This window comes from Thamnophis sirtalis, unplaced genomic scaffold (assembly GCF_051295495.1).
Source record: "Thamnophis sirtalis isolate CommonGarterSnake01/CBP01778 unplaced genomic scaffold, rThaSir2_p1.2 scaffold_1, whole genome shotgun sequence".
NCBI classification, from domain to species: Eukaryota; Metazoa; Chordata; class Lepidosauria; order Squamata; family Natricidae; genus Thamnophis; species Thamnophis sirtalis.
The window spans coordinates 66,213,389-66,227,331 of NW_028261381.1; the positions used below are offsets into that span (position 1 = coordinate 66,213,389).

The 13,943-nt window shown below is 41.6% G+C and overlaps 1 protein-coding gene across 2 annotated transcripts in view; it reads right to left on the reverse strand.

Moving 5' to 3' along the window:
- OSBP (oxysterol binding protein) overlaps positions 1–13,943 on the reverse strand; it is a 30,711-nt gene that overhangs the window by 9,251 nt on the left and 7,517 nt on the right. For both annotated transcript variants that reach the window (XM_087714480.1, XM_087714487.1), the window contains exons 2-5: positions 8,250–8,458; positions 6,001–6,251; positions 2,519–2,717; positions 2,301–2,403 (exon numbers count right to left, since the gene is read on the reverse strand). In XM_087714480.1, the coding sequence (XP_087570606.1) occupies positions 2,301–2,403; positions 2,519–2,717; positions 6,001–6,251; positions 8,250–8,458 (762 nt within the window). The remainder of the gene's footprint in view (positions 1–2,300; positions 2,404–2,518; positions 2,718–6,000; positions 6,252–8,249; positions 8,459–13,943) is intronic.

Below are 13,943 nucleotides of genomic sequence, written 5' to 3' on the forward strand. Positions count from 1 at the left end.
TTTAGCACAATAACGTATGTAAGGTCAGTGCTTGTCAGTTGTTTTATATGCTCTCCCACTTAGATTTGCAACCACAAGAATTGGTGGGAGACAAATAGCAGTTTCTTTGAACTTTAGGTATCTTCCCCTCCAGGTTTCCAGACAAGAGAAACTAATGTGCTTTGGGCAAAAAAGAGAGCAAGAAGAAAGATAAGGGAAAGAACCATAATTCTGCAGCTAAGTGTATTCAACAAGTTTCAAGAATGTCTATCTGAATAACTTCCACATGCTTTCAGTTTGAAATTCAGGCTTAGTGTTTAGTAGCAGAAACATCTTTTGGTCACTGCAGATAATCACCAATATTGGCAGAAAGATTGGGAAAATATAATTCTATTCATTTTTAAAAGAATTTTAGAGGTGTTCTCTAAAAGTCTTAGGGACATTCCCTAAAAGACATTATAACTGATAAGGTTTACTTTTCTTAATTTTGGGATAGGTTTTTTTCCACCCACAATTCAATCCAGTGCTCATATTACTTAACATTTATCTGAACTAACTGCATTTGGAATGATCTACAGTTACTGAAATGAATAACATCTGTTTTCTAAGCACATTAAGCTCAATTTTTTGTTTTCATTTCGCCCAGCTAGACAGAAATTTCCCTGTGTCTGAAATTTTATTTAATTTATTATTAAATTTATTTGCCACCCATCTTCTATCCAATGAAGTCAGAGATGAATCTATGAAAAAGATTGAGCTTAAACTTTAAGTCTGTAGTGGAGATCAATAAGTTAGCCTGGTTCAAAATGGCTGCCCTAGAGAAAGATACAGCTCACAGATATTCTTGGCATCTCAGGAACTTGCATAGTCATGCCTAGGTGATTTTAACATGTTTCAGAAATTTCAGATATTATAGAATTGAAATGTCAAGTGCTAATGACATAAAGTGATACTAAAATGTTACAACTATCTTAAGAAACTGTAATGGCTACCAGTTTGTTTCTACATTCAAAAGTATTAACATGGACACTGCAAAACCACAAATAATCTCAATCCTTCACATGTCAAAAAGCAGCTGATAACAGTAATAGACATGGGTTAGACCAGGCCATTAATAGATATGATGTACTAGCAGGAAGATACAGGTAATCCTTGACTTACAACAATCTGTTAAGTGACAGTTCAAAGTTACAATGTCACTGAAAAAAAGTGATTTATCAGCATTTTCCCCACTTACAACCATTGCAGTATCCCCATGGTCACGTGATCAAAATTCAACCGCCTGGCAACTGGCTCATATTTGACTCTTGCAGTGTCCTGTGGTCATGTTTTGAGATCTTCTGACAGGCAAAGTCAATGAGGAAGCCAGATTCACTTAACAACCATGTTACTAAAGTAACAATTGCAATGATTCACTTAATAACTCTGGCAAGAAAGGTTGTAAAATGGGGCAAAATTCACTTAACAAATGTCTCATTTAACAATAGACATGTTGGGCGCAATTGTGAATATCTGCATTTAAAAGCAAATTCATCATGATTCTACCGTATTCTTCTACCATCAGCTGCCCTTACTACATTTCTTGGACCAAATGTTATTGTTCCCTTACGGAAAAGACACACTGAGAATTATGGGTTTGGATGTCCAGTATTTCTAAAGAGTATCAGATTGGTCTAAGCTGACATACATATTTTGTTCATCCTCTTTCCTCCCACATTTTAAGAGCTCAATAATGAAAGAGCAAGACAGATAATCCTTGGCTTACAACAGTTCGGTTAGTGACTGTTTGAAGTTACAACGGCACTAAAAAAATTGCTTATGACTATTTTTCCCTTGTAACCGTTGCAGCATCCCCATGGTCATGTGATTTACATTCGGATACTTGACAACCGACTCACATTTATGACCGTTGCAGTGTCCCAGAATCATGTGGTCACCTTTTGCAACATTCTGACAAGCAAAGTCAATGGGGAAGCCAGATTCACATAACAACTGTGTTACTAATTTAACAACTGCACTGATTCACTTATCAAATGTGGCAAGAAAAGTCGTAAAATGAGGCAAAACTCACTTAACACATTTCACACTTAGTGACATAAATTTTGGGCTCAATTGTGGCCATAGGTGGAGGGCTACCTGCATTGCCTTTCTCTCTCACACACAAAGGTATTTAAGGAAGATGGGGAACCTGCTTTATGCACTGCATTTTGTTCACAGGGTTCTGGTTGCTCGCTATGACGAGGGTCAGGGGATAAGGGAAATACTTCCATGGATCTGGCAAAAAGCCAAAGGCTGAAGGGCTGGAACAGGAGATCACTCACTTGTGTCCCATGCTTTCGGGCATGGTGATGATCTCGGGAGCATCGAAGAACTCATTATCATCATCTTCATCGCTCATATCACCCTTTGACGAGCAACACTGATCTGTAGAAAATTACATATCAACATCATTTTTTATGAATTTAATTATCTGGGATTCTAGAACTTCAGCGGAAGATAAATGACAAGAGACGGGTTGGAAGAAGAGTTTGGCTTTTACCTTTCGAGGAATCCATGTTGCCAGGTGCATTGGCGGGTAGGACTGTAGCTCCACGGAAAGCTCTTTCCAGGTGATTGTGTTGCTTAGCCAGCTGTTCTAGGGTCTCCTCCAACCGGATACGCTGGTCACGCTCATACTGTAGAGATTTCTGCCATTTCTTACTGTGTGTCTGGGCCAGCATTAGGAAGTCTCGACAAGCCTGAATGGAAGAAGATATGGTTAAAATCATTATGCTGCTTTCAATATCATCTTCCTAAGGTGAAAACTATATGAAATCTTGCCATGCTATTCTGGCATTAATTCCTTTTTACACTAATCTGCCTCCTCTAAAGGATGTTTACCTGAAAGAAGTCATTTTTTCTGCTTCATAATAGAGCCATCCCAGGTTAAACTATACTAGATTGCCTGTTATTACTACACTGCCAACAATGACCTCTTGTTAGGACAACACTAACTATATAAGAGCTTACTTCTGTCCATTAGAATTTATTGGACCCAATAGGTATTCAATAAATTCCCAAAGAATTCCAAAAATACTTGAACAGTTACACTCAAATAGGCACAGCTAGAATCATTTGGTTACCAAAATTCCAATGAAAATATTTCATATGGCTCCAAGATCATAAATCACAAGATCATGAAGACTAACATTGACAGAAAAGGACAGACATATAAAGAGTAAGGAGAACCCGCCAGATAATGTGTTACATTCAGAAACTTGAACAGACAATTTTTATCATGCAAATTAGAAAAGTATTTTAATTTTAGTACTCCTGAATGTGAAATACCTAGATTTAAAAAAGTTTCTTTAAAAAACAGTGGAGCATTTATCTATTTGAAAAAAAGTATTCTGGATATTTGAGAACGGAGTTGCCAATGTATACAATTTTAAATATTCAGAGTCTATAATAAAGTTGTATACAGTTATGCTTGGTATGGAGAAAAAGGATAGAAACGGTATTTCTCACACATCCATGATACTAAAATCATGTGATGAAATTGAGTCATGAGTAATTCAAGACAGATAAAAGAAGCATTTCTTCATACAGTATAAATTTAAACGATGAAATTCACTACCATAAAAACTAGTGATGACAAATAAAGTAGATTTAAAACAGAATTAGACAAAGCCAGAGAACTTGGTTCTTAAAAGGTTGATATATGCTACTACCTTCATGACAGGAGCATCAAAGGACTTCTGGGTTGAAAGGATTGAATGGTGACACCACTATGACCTGGGAGATGCCCAGTTGGGGGCTCTTTTTATATCCCTGTTAAGTTGCCCACCAAAGTGGTACCCATCTATCCATTTGTGGCCTGCTTTCAAACTGCTAGGTTGAGAGGAGCTGGAGCATTGATTGGAGCTCAGCTAGTCCTGCAGCAGCAATTGGGTCTTGAACATGACCCTGCTGAACATCAGCCCAGCGCCCTAACCTCATAAGCCACCATGCTCCTTTTAGGTTGATGTATGATAGCTATACATTACCTAGACTAGTTTAATCTAGTAGTTAAGGCACTAAACTAGAAACTGGGAGATTGTGAGTTTTAATCCCACCATAGAAATTAAATTCAGATTCTGGGACAATCGTTCTCTCTCAGCTCAACACATTTCTCAGGGTGGTTGTTGTTGTAGGGAAAATAGGAAGGAGGCATATTAGGTATGTTTGCTTCCCCTTGAGTTATTTATAAAAACAATAAAGGCGGGATATAGACAAACAAACAAATAATGAGGCAGTAAGCTTCATCATTCCAGGTGGAGCGGAAGGATGGGGGTGAGGAAATTAAGATCTACTGAGCTCATGTCTTGCTTTCAGGCTTCTCACAGAAATCTGACTACTACAGCAACAGGACTCTGGATGAGTGACCCAGCAGCACTCATGTTTAAAAATCTCAATACAAGCATGTATGGATGCCTTATTAATTTTTGTGAAAAGAAAAATATAGCTTCCAAGATATATTGCTCTAAACATATACCAGGACCCTTCTCACCTTTTTATCTTCACATTTTGAATCCACTTTGAGATTTTTCTGCATCTCTGAGGCCAACTACAACATTCCTAAAGGGCTATTTTTCATTTTGATGCATAAAACCGTTTTGAAGTGAAAACACACATTGTAAGAATATTGTGATGTCACTCTTTCTTCAAAGATCAGAATTCCAGTCCAACACACTTGGTAGCCACAGGCAACAAGGAATTCCATAATGGGCTATGAATAGCCTTTCAGAAGTGATATGCATATCACTCAGTCCATCTGCCTAGAAGATGAGGGTAGGGGAAGCCTCTGATCTCCGCAATGAAATCACAGGCTGATTACAACTAATTATGTGCCATCAAGTTGTTGTCAGCTCTTTAACAATTTTTTCCATACTGACCTATCCCTAAGCTAGTCATTTGGCATTTCCAATGGTGTATTCATCACTATTGTAATTGTTATCTTCTTAATCAGAAAAGTAAATAATTATGCAAGTGGGTAAGATTTTTTTATCTCGCTACTATGCAACAACAGGAGATTAGCCTAGAAGATTTAATTATGGCAATTTCTAGTGACTAAAAATAATACCAAAGATTGTATTTATTTGATCAGGAAGAAGAGAACTCAGCTATTTAAGATTTTTTTAAATAATAAGATTCCTTTATTCAGATATATAAATTAGAATGCTGGTTTTACAGGCGTATTATTCAACCTCCCATTTTTAAATACATCTCCTTTGCACAAATGTTTTTCTCAAGGTAGTTTCTTAAAGAGTTAGAACAGCGCTAAAGAGTACTAAGGTTACCAACTGAACTGGAACCATAAAGCTGCTTTTCAGACATTAATGGGGGTTTGTTTAGCTTAACTTGTTATTTATATTTCCTTTAAGATAAGGGAGCTTGCTGCATGTTGAACCCTGCCCAGAAATGTATCCCACTGTTCAGTGAAGCCAAGCCTCTCCAAGATTCTGCTGACTCTGCCATTTCTTAACCTCCCCATCCGCCTTCTATTTTCATGCCCTCATCTGATGGCAACAACCAGGAAAAAAAGAGTGCAATTGTGCCGTGAACCCTAATGAAGTCTTATCGTAATTTTTCCGAAGATCCTTTTCCCCATATTAGTTTACTCATCTCTTCTGTTTCTTCCCAGTATCTGAAAACCCGATTTTTCTTCTGATTGGAATTTGATTTTAATGCCATTTTCAACTAGCCATGCGGTGGCACCACACTGAACAGCAAGCATATGGCTATTACAGGGTATTCAAAACAAACAGGTATTGTGTGTACACCACTCCCCAGCTAAAGGCATTTTACCAATCCACCCAAAGTCGAGGCAACTAAAAACCCATATGAGCAATAAAAAGAAAAGTAAATGCCACTGTGATGCTCTAACCTGAATATAATATTATTAACTAGCCAGAGCATTTATTTGAGCTAGAGCACATTTGATGATTTTCGCATCGCTGCATAGGCAATTACACACACACACACACACAAAACCCCACTTACATTAATCATGGCATTGGAAGTGATGCGGAAGAGCGTGGCACGTTCGTTGATTTGTTTGATCTTCTCATTGCTCTCAGCAGGTAACTTCAGAGTCTCCAGTTCACTGAGCGAGCGCTGAAGAGCTGTTCCATGTTTGGCAATCAGATCGTTACATGTGCTGAGATCCTCCACCTTGCTGGAGAGGGTGCGCAAAGTATTCTGTAGTTCTGTCTTGTCAGTTTGGGATACAGATTCTTCATCACCTGACTCATCTGTGAGGAATAAGCTGGAAATGTAGTACCACAGGAGCCTATTTCTAAACCAGACACATCTGCACATCTGGCCACTGCCTTTACAAGAACACGTGGAGGTGGTCACATAAGAAAAGTGAACAAACTCTCCAACCACCTCTGTACAGATACTTAATATGATAGGGAAAAATATACCTTCCCCACGTAAGCAAAATAATGTCTATACCCTCAATAAACAAGCAAAGCAATTCTCGGCACGAATGATAAAAATAAGAAGCAATGACAGACCAGTAAAACAATAACACAAAGGTAGCAACCATAAAGACAAAAGTGTTCAAAAAGCAGAGGATCAGGAAGCTCTACGCTGCAAAGGGGACAAGGAACCTCGATTATAGAAACACCTTTGAATGTCAAATTCTGGACATAAAGTATGTTCCTTCTGTGCGCTAGTTAGGACTTCAAGAGTATATGGCCAGAGTCTGTTCAAAGACAGAAGGGTGGATTAGTTGGACCTTTGATTGTTTTTCTTAAGCTCTTCTTTAAAAAGCAAACACACCCCGATCTTTTTTTTAAAAAAGTTGCATCACTCTTTTTCATCCTTCTCCACAAACAGTGAGTCACAAACCAGAATGACAGTGAACTGTGAGCACAAATATTTAAAAGTAAAACACAGACACAGCATGAAAATCAATAGTACAGTACTGTGTTTGGCAAGATTTCAAATACTGTATATTACTCTCTAACCCAAGGTAATGGTCAGAAGAATTTGCTAGGTCGAGGAATTCTGGCTTGCAATCTACTACATTTTTAAATTAAGTACAATAATCTGTACAATTAATGGTCCTATTATTGCCTTTACCTTAGACTACATGGAAAAATAAATAGTGGACTGAAAATTCAACAGAATTTTAAAGTAAAGCTAACATTGGCAACCTTCAAAGCGAACTGAAAAGATATTACTAGGCAGATGGCATTTTGCTTTGAAAGCACTGAAAATGTTGTTCCAGGAAAATCTGCCAAATACCTTGTTAGCTTTCAGAGCCAAATTTTTAATACTCCATGGAAATGGGGGGTGGGGGGACACCATACAGGAGCTAGTGGCACATTTTTTCATGTGTTTTCCCTTTCACTAACAGTAATTAAGTACAAAATTACAAAACTAAAGGCAAGTCAGCAAAGAATGCACCCAGCACATATCAAGAAAGGAATAAAAGTATTTTCGGAAATAGCAACATTTATATCTAGCATAATCATATAAGGAACTGAGGGTCTAAACCACAACTTCTTAATCACAAAGTTTTCTTCTATACTGGAGTAACCATTTGATACTGACGTTTGGGTATTTTACCTAATCAGGTATAAAGGATTCAAGGCATTACATGAACCAAAGAGTCAATTCAATGGTATCCATAGAAAATAAGTCTAACTGGTCCTGGGAAATCTTATGCTTAAAAATAGAAACCTCAATTTTGAGAAGTATAATTTTATATTCATAATAATTCAATGTGGCCAATGGCCTCAGTATGCCCTACACACAATCCAGAGGGCATCGAGCAATTTAACTGAATGATAAACATTTGGTGTTTGGTAGAAATTCTTGCTTCAGGGAGCTGCAAGCCTGAACAGGACAAATTGGAATAACATTCATAATTCATAGCTGAGAATAAAATGGGAGATACTATCTACAAATATTTTAATTCTTGGTCACATATAGACACTATATACATGACAGCCATATACAAGGTATACATGATATATTTATCTATGCATCCAACTACCCATCCTTGAAACCATAGGAGAGATTAGATATTAAAAATAATGGAGTAGGATGAAAAGGGTTTGATCAATCTCAGTTACTTTCCATTGGCAAGAGTGATAGTTCATGCAAGTTTAGGCCTACTCATTGCCCTGTTTTTCACATTACTTCTCTTGCATGTTTCCTCCACAATAAGCCTTTTAATATTCCTGCCCCTCCTCCGCATCCTGCTCTATTTCTGTTGCTCTTAACTTGTCTTTTACCTGATTCTGCCAGCATTTTAACTGCTTTTGCTTTGGCCAGCTCCAGAGCTGTGACCCAGCGCTGCCGCTCAACCTCTGAGCTAGCCTTCAAGTGGTAGGTCTGTGCCCCTCCGTTGGAAATAATGAAATTACAGGAGTCCTCCACAGTGATGTTTGCTGTGGCCAAGTTGATGGTTCCACGGCAGGTGTGTCGCATCTCTGCTTTGGATCTGTGGGAAAGGCACATAGAGAGCACAGGAGAATGAAACAGTAAAAGTATCAGCAGTTTAGTCTGAAACCAAAGAGAGAGAGAGGAAAAGCTAGCTTAAGTTTCCTTCTGGGAAAATGTGACCAGCACTTCACATTAACAGCAAGCTAGAAACATCATTAGGCTGTATCTAATTGATGTCACTCAACTAATGGAAGGCTCTGCGATCTGGAAGATATTTCTGCTGACGAGAAAGGTGAGGGAGACAATTTCATGCCCATCCATTCTGTAGTCACAACACATTATCCTCCCCTTCTGTTCTGAAAGTCACCAAATCAACAAGACTAGCTGGGTAGGATGATGGTGAGAGGCTGCAAGACAAGAGGAGATCATGGAAATTCATCTCCCTCCATACTCAATTAATTGATGCTCTCATTGAAAAAGTCACTCCATGGCACCAACAGAACCCCAGTTATTTCATATATATAAAACTTATTTTAGGCTTACTTTATAGGTTTTTTTAAAAAATTCATTTCTATTTCAATTCTGCGATCAATGGGATGCGGTTCTATGGAATACAGGGGAGGGAGAGATGAGGGGATGAGACGAGAGGGCAGAGGCTAGGCCAGTGATGGGCAACCTTTTTGGCGTGGTGTGTCAAAAATCGGCAAAAAATCGAGCATAACTCGCGTTGTGTGTCACTTCGACAAAAACATAATTTTGCGCAATTTATAGTTTAAACTACAAAAATATATAATTGCAATATAATTGTATTTAATAAACCAAAAACAAATTATTTAACATACCTGCTTAGTAACTTCTTTGTTCATCAGTCATTTTTTTCAATGCCATTGTAACTCTGGTCACTAAATGTTTTCCCCCTCCTCGAGACTCCTCACTTCTTCCTTCATTCCTCTTGCTTATCTACCTTCACCTTATCTGTCTTCTGCTCTTTCCCTCTCTTCCTTCCTTTCTCCTTCCATCCTCTCTTCTTTCCTCACTCACTCCCTTCCTCCTTTCCTCTTCCTTCCTCCTTCCATTCTTTCAGCTTCATTTCTTTTGCCTATCTACCTTCTCTGTCTTTCTGCTCTTTCCATTTCTCTCTTCCTCTTCGCTTCTGTTCCTTCCTCCTTCCTTCCTTCCCTATTTCTTCCTTCTTCCTTCCTTCTGCCTATCTACCTTCACCTTCTCTGTCTTTCTGCTCTTTCCCTGTCTTCCCCTTTCCTCCCTCCCTCCCTTCTTTCCTTTCTAGTTCCATCTTTTCTTCTTTCCTCTCTCCCTCCCTTTTTCTTTTTTCCTTCCTTCCTCTTTCCTCTTGCCTATCAACTTCATCCTCTTTGTCTTTCTGCTCTTTCCCTCTCTTCCCCTTTTCTTCCTACCTCCTTCCCTCTTTTCTCCCTCCCTTCTTCTTTTTCTTCTTTTTTTCTTCCATCTTCCTCCTTCTCCTCCCATTCTTTCTCCTTCCATCCATCTTTTCTCCTTCCATCTTCTCCCCCCTCCCTTCTTCTTTTCCTTTCCCCCTCCCTCCTTCCTTCCTCTCCTTCCCTTTCTCGCACACAGGAAGGGGAGGGGCGGCTTTCTAGTCGCTTTCACAGCATAATTTCTTTATCTAACTTTTAAAAAACAGTGTGCAAATCAAACTTGAGATTTTCGTAACCTGCGAAGCACCAAGTTATTATCTTCTGTTGTTACAAATTCGCAGCTACTCCATTCTTTCCGATAGGGAACTGCATTTCCCAAGATGCCTCAGGTCCTCAAAGCGCTGAACGTGGTTTTGCAATTGACTCCAGCAAGGCCCGGTAGCCGCCGGCTGGGGTGGCTGTCAAGGCGCTGACAGCGGAGCAGACGCGCCGTTTGTTACTGCTTCCAGCAATCGAGACGGACGAGGGAAGCAGCGGTGGCGGACGTCAGCAGTGACTGTAACGACCGCGCGGGCAAGGTGTGGAGGAAGAACAGAAGGTCCCTCCCGCCCGCGACGACGGCTCCAGCCATGGACGAGCAGGCTGGCCCCGGCGTCTTCTTCAACAACAACAACAACGCGCTGCTCTTGAGTTTGAGTTTGAGTTTATTGGGATTTATAGGCCGCCCTTTTCCCTGAGGGGACTCAGGGCGGCTTACAACCACAAGGGAGGGGGGTGCAATGTCAAAAAAACAAAACAAAATGTGAACAGAGAAAAATAGTAAAAACACAACTTTCGTTCAGCAATCAAACACTCGGGCGGGTGAATTGGGAACCTATCCCCAGGCCTGCTGGGAGAGCCAGATCTTGAGGGCTGCGCGGAAGGTCTGGATGGTGGTGACGGTACGGATCTCAACGGGGAGATCGTTCCACAGGGTCGGAGCTGCAACAGAAAAGGCTCTCCTCCGTGTAGTCGCCAGTCGGCATTGACTGGCAGATGGGATTCGGAGGAGGCCCAGTCTGTGCGATCTAATTGGTCGTAGGGAGGTGATCGGCAGAAGGCGGTCTCTCAAGTACCCAGATCCACTACCATGGAGTGCTTTAAAGGTGGTCATCAGTACCCTGAAGCGCACCCGGAGACCAACAGGTAGCCAGTGCAGCTCGCGGAGGACGGGTGTAACGTGGGCGAACCGCGGTGCGCCCACTATCACTCGCGCGGCTGCATTCTGGACTAGCTGTAGTCGCCGGATGCACTTCAAGGGCAACCCCATGTAGAGCCCATTGCAGTATTCCAGCCTAGAGATCACAAGGGCTCGAGTGACTGTTGTGAGAGCCTCCCGATCTAGGTAGGGCCGCAACTGGCGGACCAGGCGAACCTGGGCAAATGCCCCCCTGGTCACAGCTGACAGCTGGTGGTCAAAGGTCAGCTGTGGGTCCAGGAGGACTCCTAAGTTGCGGACCCTATCTGAGGGGTATAAAATTTGACCCCCCAGCCTAAGCGTTGGTACATTAGCCAAATTATTGGGAGGGAAGCACAACAGCCAATCGGTCTTGTCCGGGTTGAGTACCAGTTTGTTAGCGCTCATCCAGTTCTTAACGGCCTCTAGACCCTGGTTCATCACGTCCACCGCTTCATTGAGTTGGCACGGGGAGGACAGATACAGCTGCGTATCGTCCGCATATTGGTGGTATTTTATCCCGTGCCTCCGAATGATCTCGCCCAGCGGTTTCATGTATATGTTAAATAGTAGGGGGGATAAGACCGAGCCCTGCGGCACCCCACATGTTAGGGGCCTCAGGGACGATCTCTGCCCCCCGACCAACACCGACTGCGACCTGTCCGAGAGGTAGGAGGAGAACCACCGTAAAACAGTGCCTCCCACTCCCACCTCCCGCAGTCGTCGCAGAAGGATACCATGGTCGATGGTATCGAAAGCCGCTGAGAGGTCAAGGAGAACCAGGATGGACGCATAGCCTCCATCTCTGGCCATCCAGAGATCATCGGTCAATGCGACCAAAGCGGTTTCTGTGCTTTATTGCCGCCACCTCCGGGTGGGAAGCAACCACGCCTTGCCGACTCGCTTCCCACCTCAGCACAGGGGCTGCACAGGCGTGGTTGCTTCCCATCCAGAGGTGGCGGCAAGAGCAGTGCGTTGTTGTTGTTGGGGCCAGCCTGGTCATCCATGGCTGGAGCCGTCGTCGCGGGCGGGAGGGACCTTCCGTTCTTCCTCCGCACCTCACCCGAGCAGTCGTTACAGTCGCTGCCGACGTCCGCCACCGCCGCTTCTAATTAATATAATTCTCCCTCTCTTTTTCACTCTCTCTCCAGCACACAAACGCAAATGCATAGGGCAGCCCACCTCACACACAGGTAACTCCGGGCAGCTTACAACATTATGATGCACGTCTCCCCATAGGAGAGATGGGGAAGCCGGGGGCCCGGAGATCACCCGGGGGATGCCGAGGATGCCTTACCAATCGAAAGCCGGCGTACCTCGTCATAATGGGGGATGGATTTCTTGCCAGGAAATGCGAGGGTTGGACAACGGCGGAGGCTCGGGTTTGTTTTTTTCCCCGGGAATAAAAGTGAACATAAGACTTCTAAATCCCCAGCAAGAAAAGAAATGCAACTGTAGTGGTCTCTCCCCCCCCCCTTCCTCTAAAGAACAAATGTTATCCTGCCGCAGAAGCGAAGAAATCTCAGATTTCGCCCTTCTGCAACAGCCTCCCTCGGGATCCCGCTCCTCCGCTACAGATGCATCGCGTCCCAACAGCGGAACGTCTGGTCACCTTAGGGATGAATCCTGTGCGTGTCACCCCAAATGGCTACGCGTGTCAGCACTGACACGCGTGTCATAGGTTCGCCATCACTGGGCTAGGCTACCTGATGCCCTGGGGCAGTAAGTAATCTGCTACTGTTCCCACAAGAAGGAAGAAGTCTAGGGATTTCAGTGATTATAAATTGCTTAAGAATAGCTACCAGGTGTGATGTTCAATAGAACTAAATAAATGAGCTGTCAATAAAAAATGGACTTCTAGTACATAAAGCAATGAGACCAGAGTAGGAGCAGAATCCTAAAGCAGTTTTGCATATGAATAGACACAGTTTAAATTATATGATTAGAAGGAAAGTGGAATTACTTTGAGCTTCCAATTATTAAGCATGATAATGTTAACACCAGCCATATTTCTTTCCCTCCCTATGTACATCTGGCTCTCTGATTTTTTAAGCACTCCTCCAATTAATTATTTGTACAGCAACTGTTTTGTGAAGTTGATCAATACTACTTACATTTTTCAAATGCGCAGGTGGGAATAAAATCTGGTTTAAATTTTATGAACATATGGCAGCAACAATTCCAATTTAAAGTAATGTAGACTCTCTAGCTATCAAGTGAAATGGAGAACAATTCTCTTTTGTTTCATAGTTTTAAGAAAGGTATTGACTAGTTGTACATTTTGAAATTTTCTCTCTCATGGACAAACATGATTATATTTGTTTAATACATTCCTGGACAGTAATCCTAAAGACAGTAATTATATGATATTAATATGACTTGTATTCACCTAGTTCAAGTATCTCTTACTCAAAAAGAAAAAGGAAAAGAAAACACTCTTCCACAGATATATTTGTCCACAGAAAAACAATGAGTCACATCACACCCTTCCAGACAGTGTGAACTGGTACTGCCTAGAAATAATGTGTTAGTAGGCACTTCATATCTTTGATCATACTAGCTACATCCCCAAATTTCAGTAGTGTGCTGCTCAGTACCTCCAAAATTATTCAACCAGAATGAAGCATCTCATCTCGTCTAATGCAGCCTTTCTCAAAATGGTGTTTTCCAGAAATTTTGGCATTCTGATTTCCAAAATTTCTGGCCACACTTTCTCTGGCTATAATCCCTGGCCATTTTGGGAGTTGTAATCCCAACTCACTGGAAGAAAACAAGTTGGGAAAGGTTGGGCTAATTGCACAATCATTACACCTGGTGTAAGTACTGCAGCCAAATAACAGTGGGAATTATGATTTATATAGATTCAAATCCAGAATTATTTACAAGCTACCGTTAATAGTTTTCACAAAGTATTAAACTTCCAAGAAAGC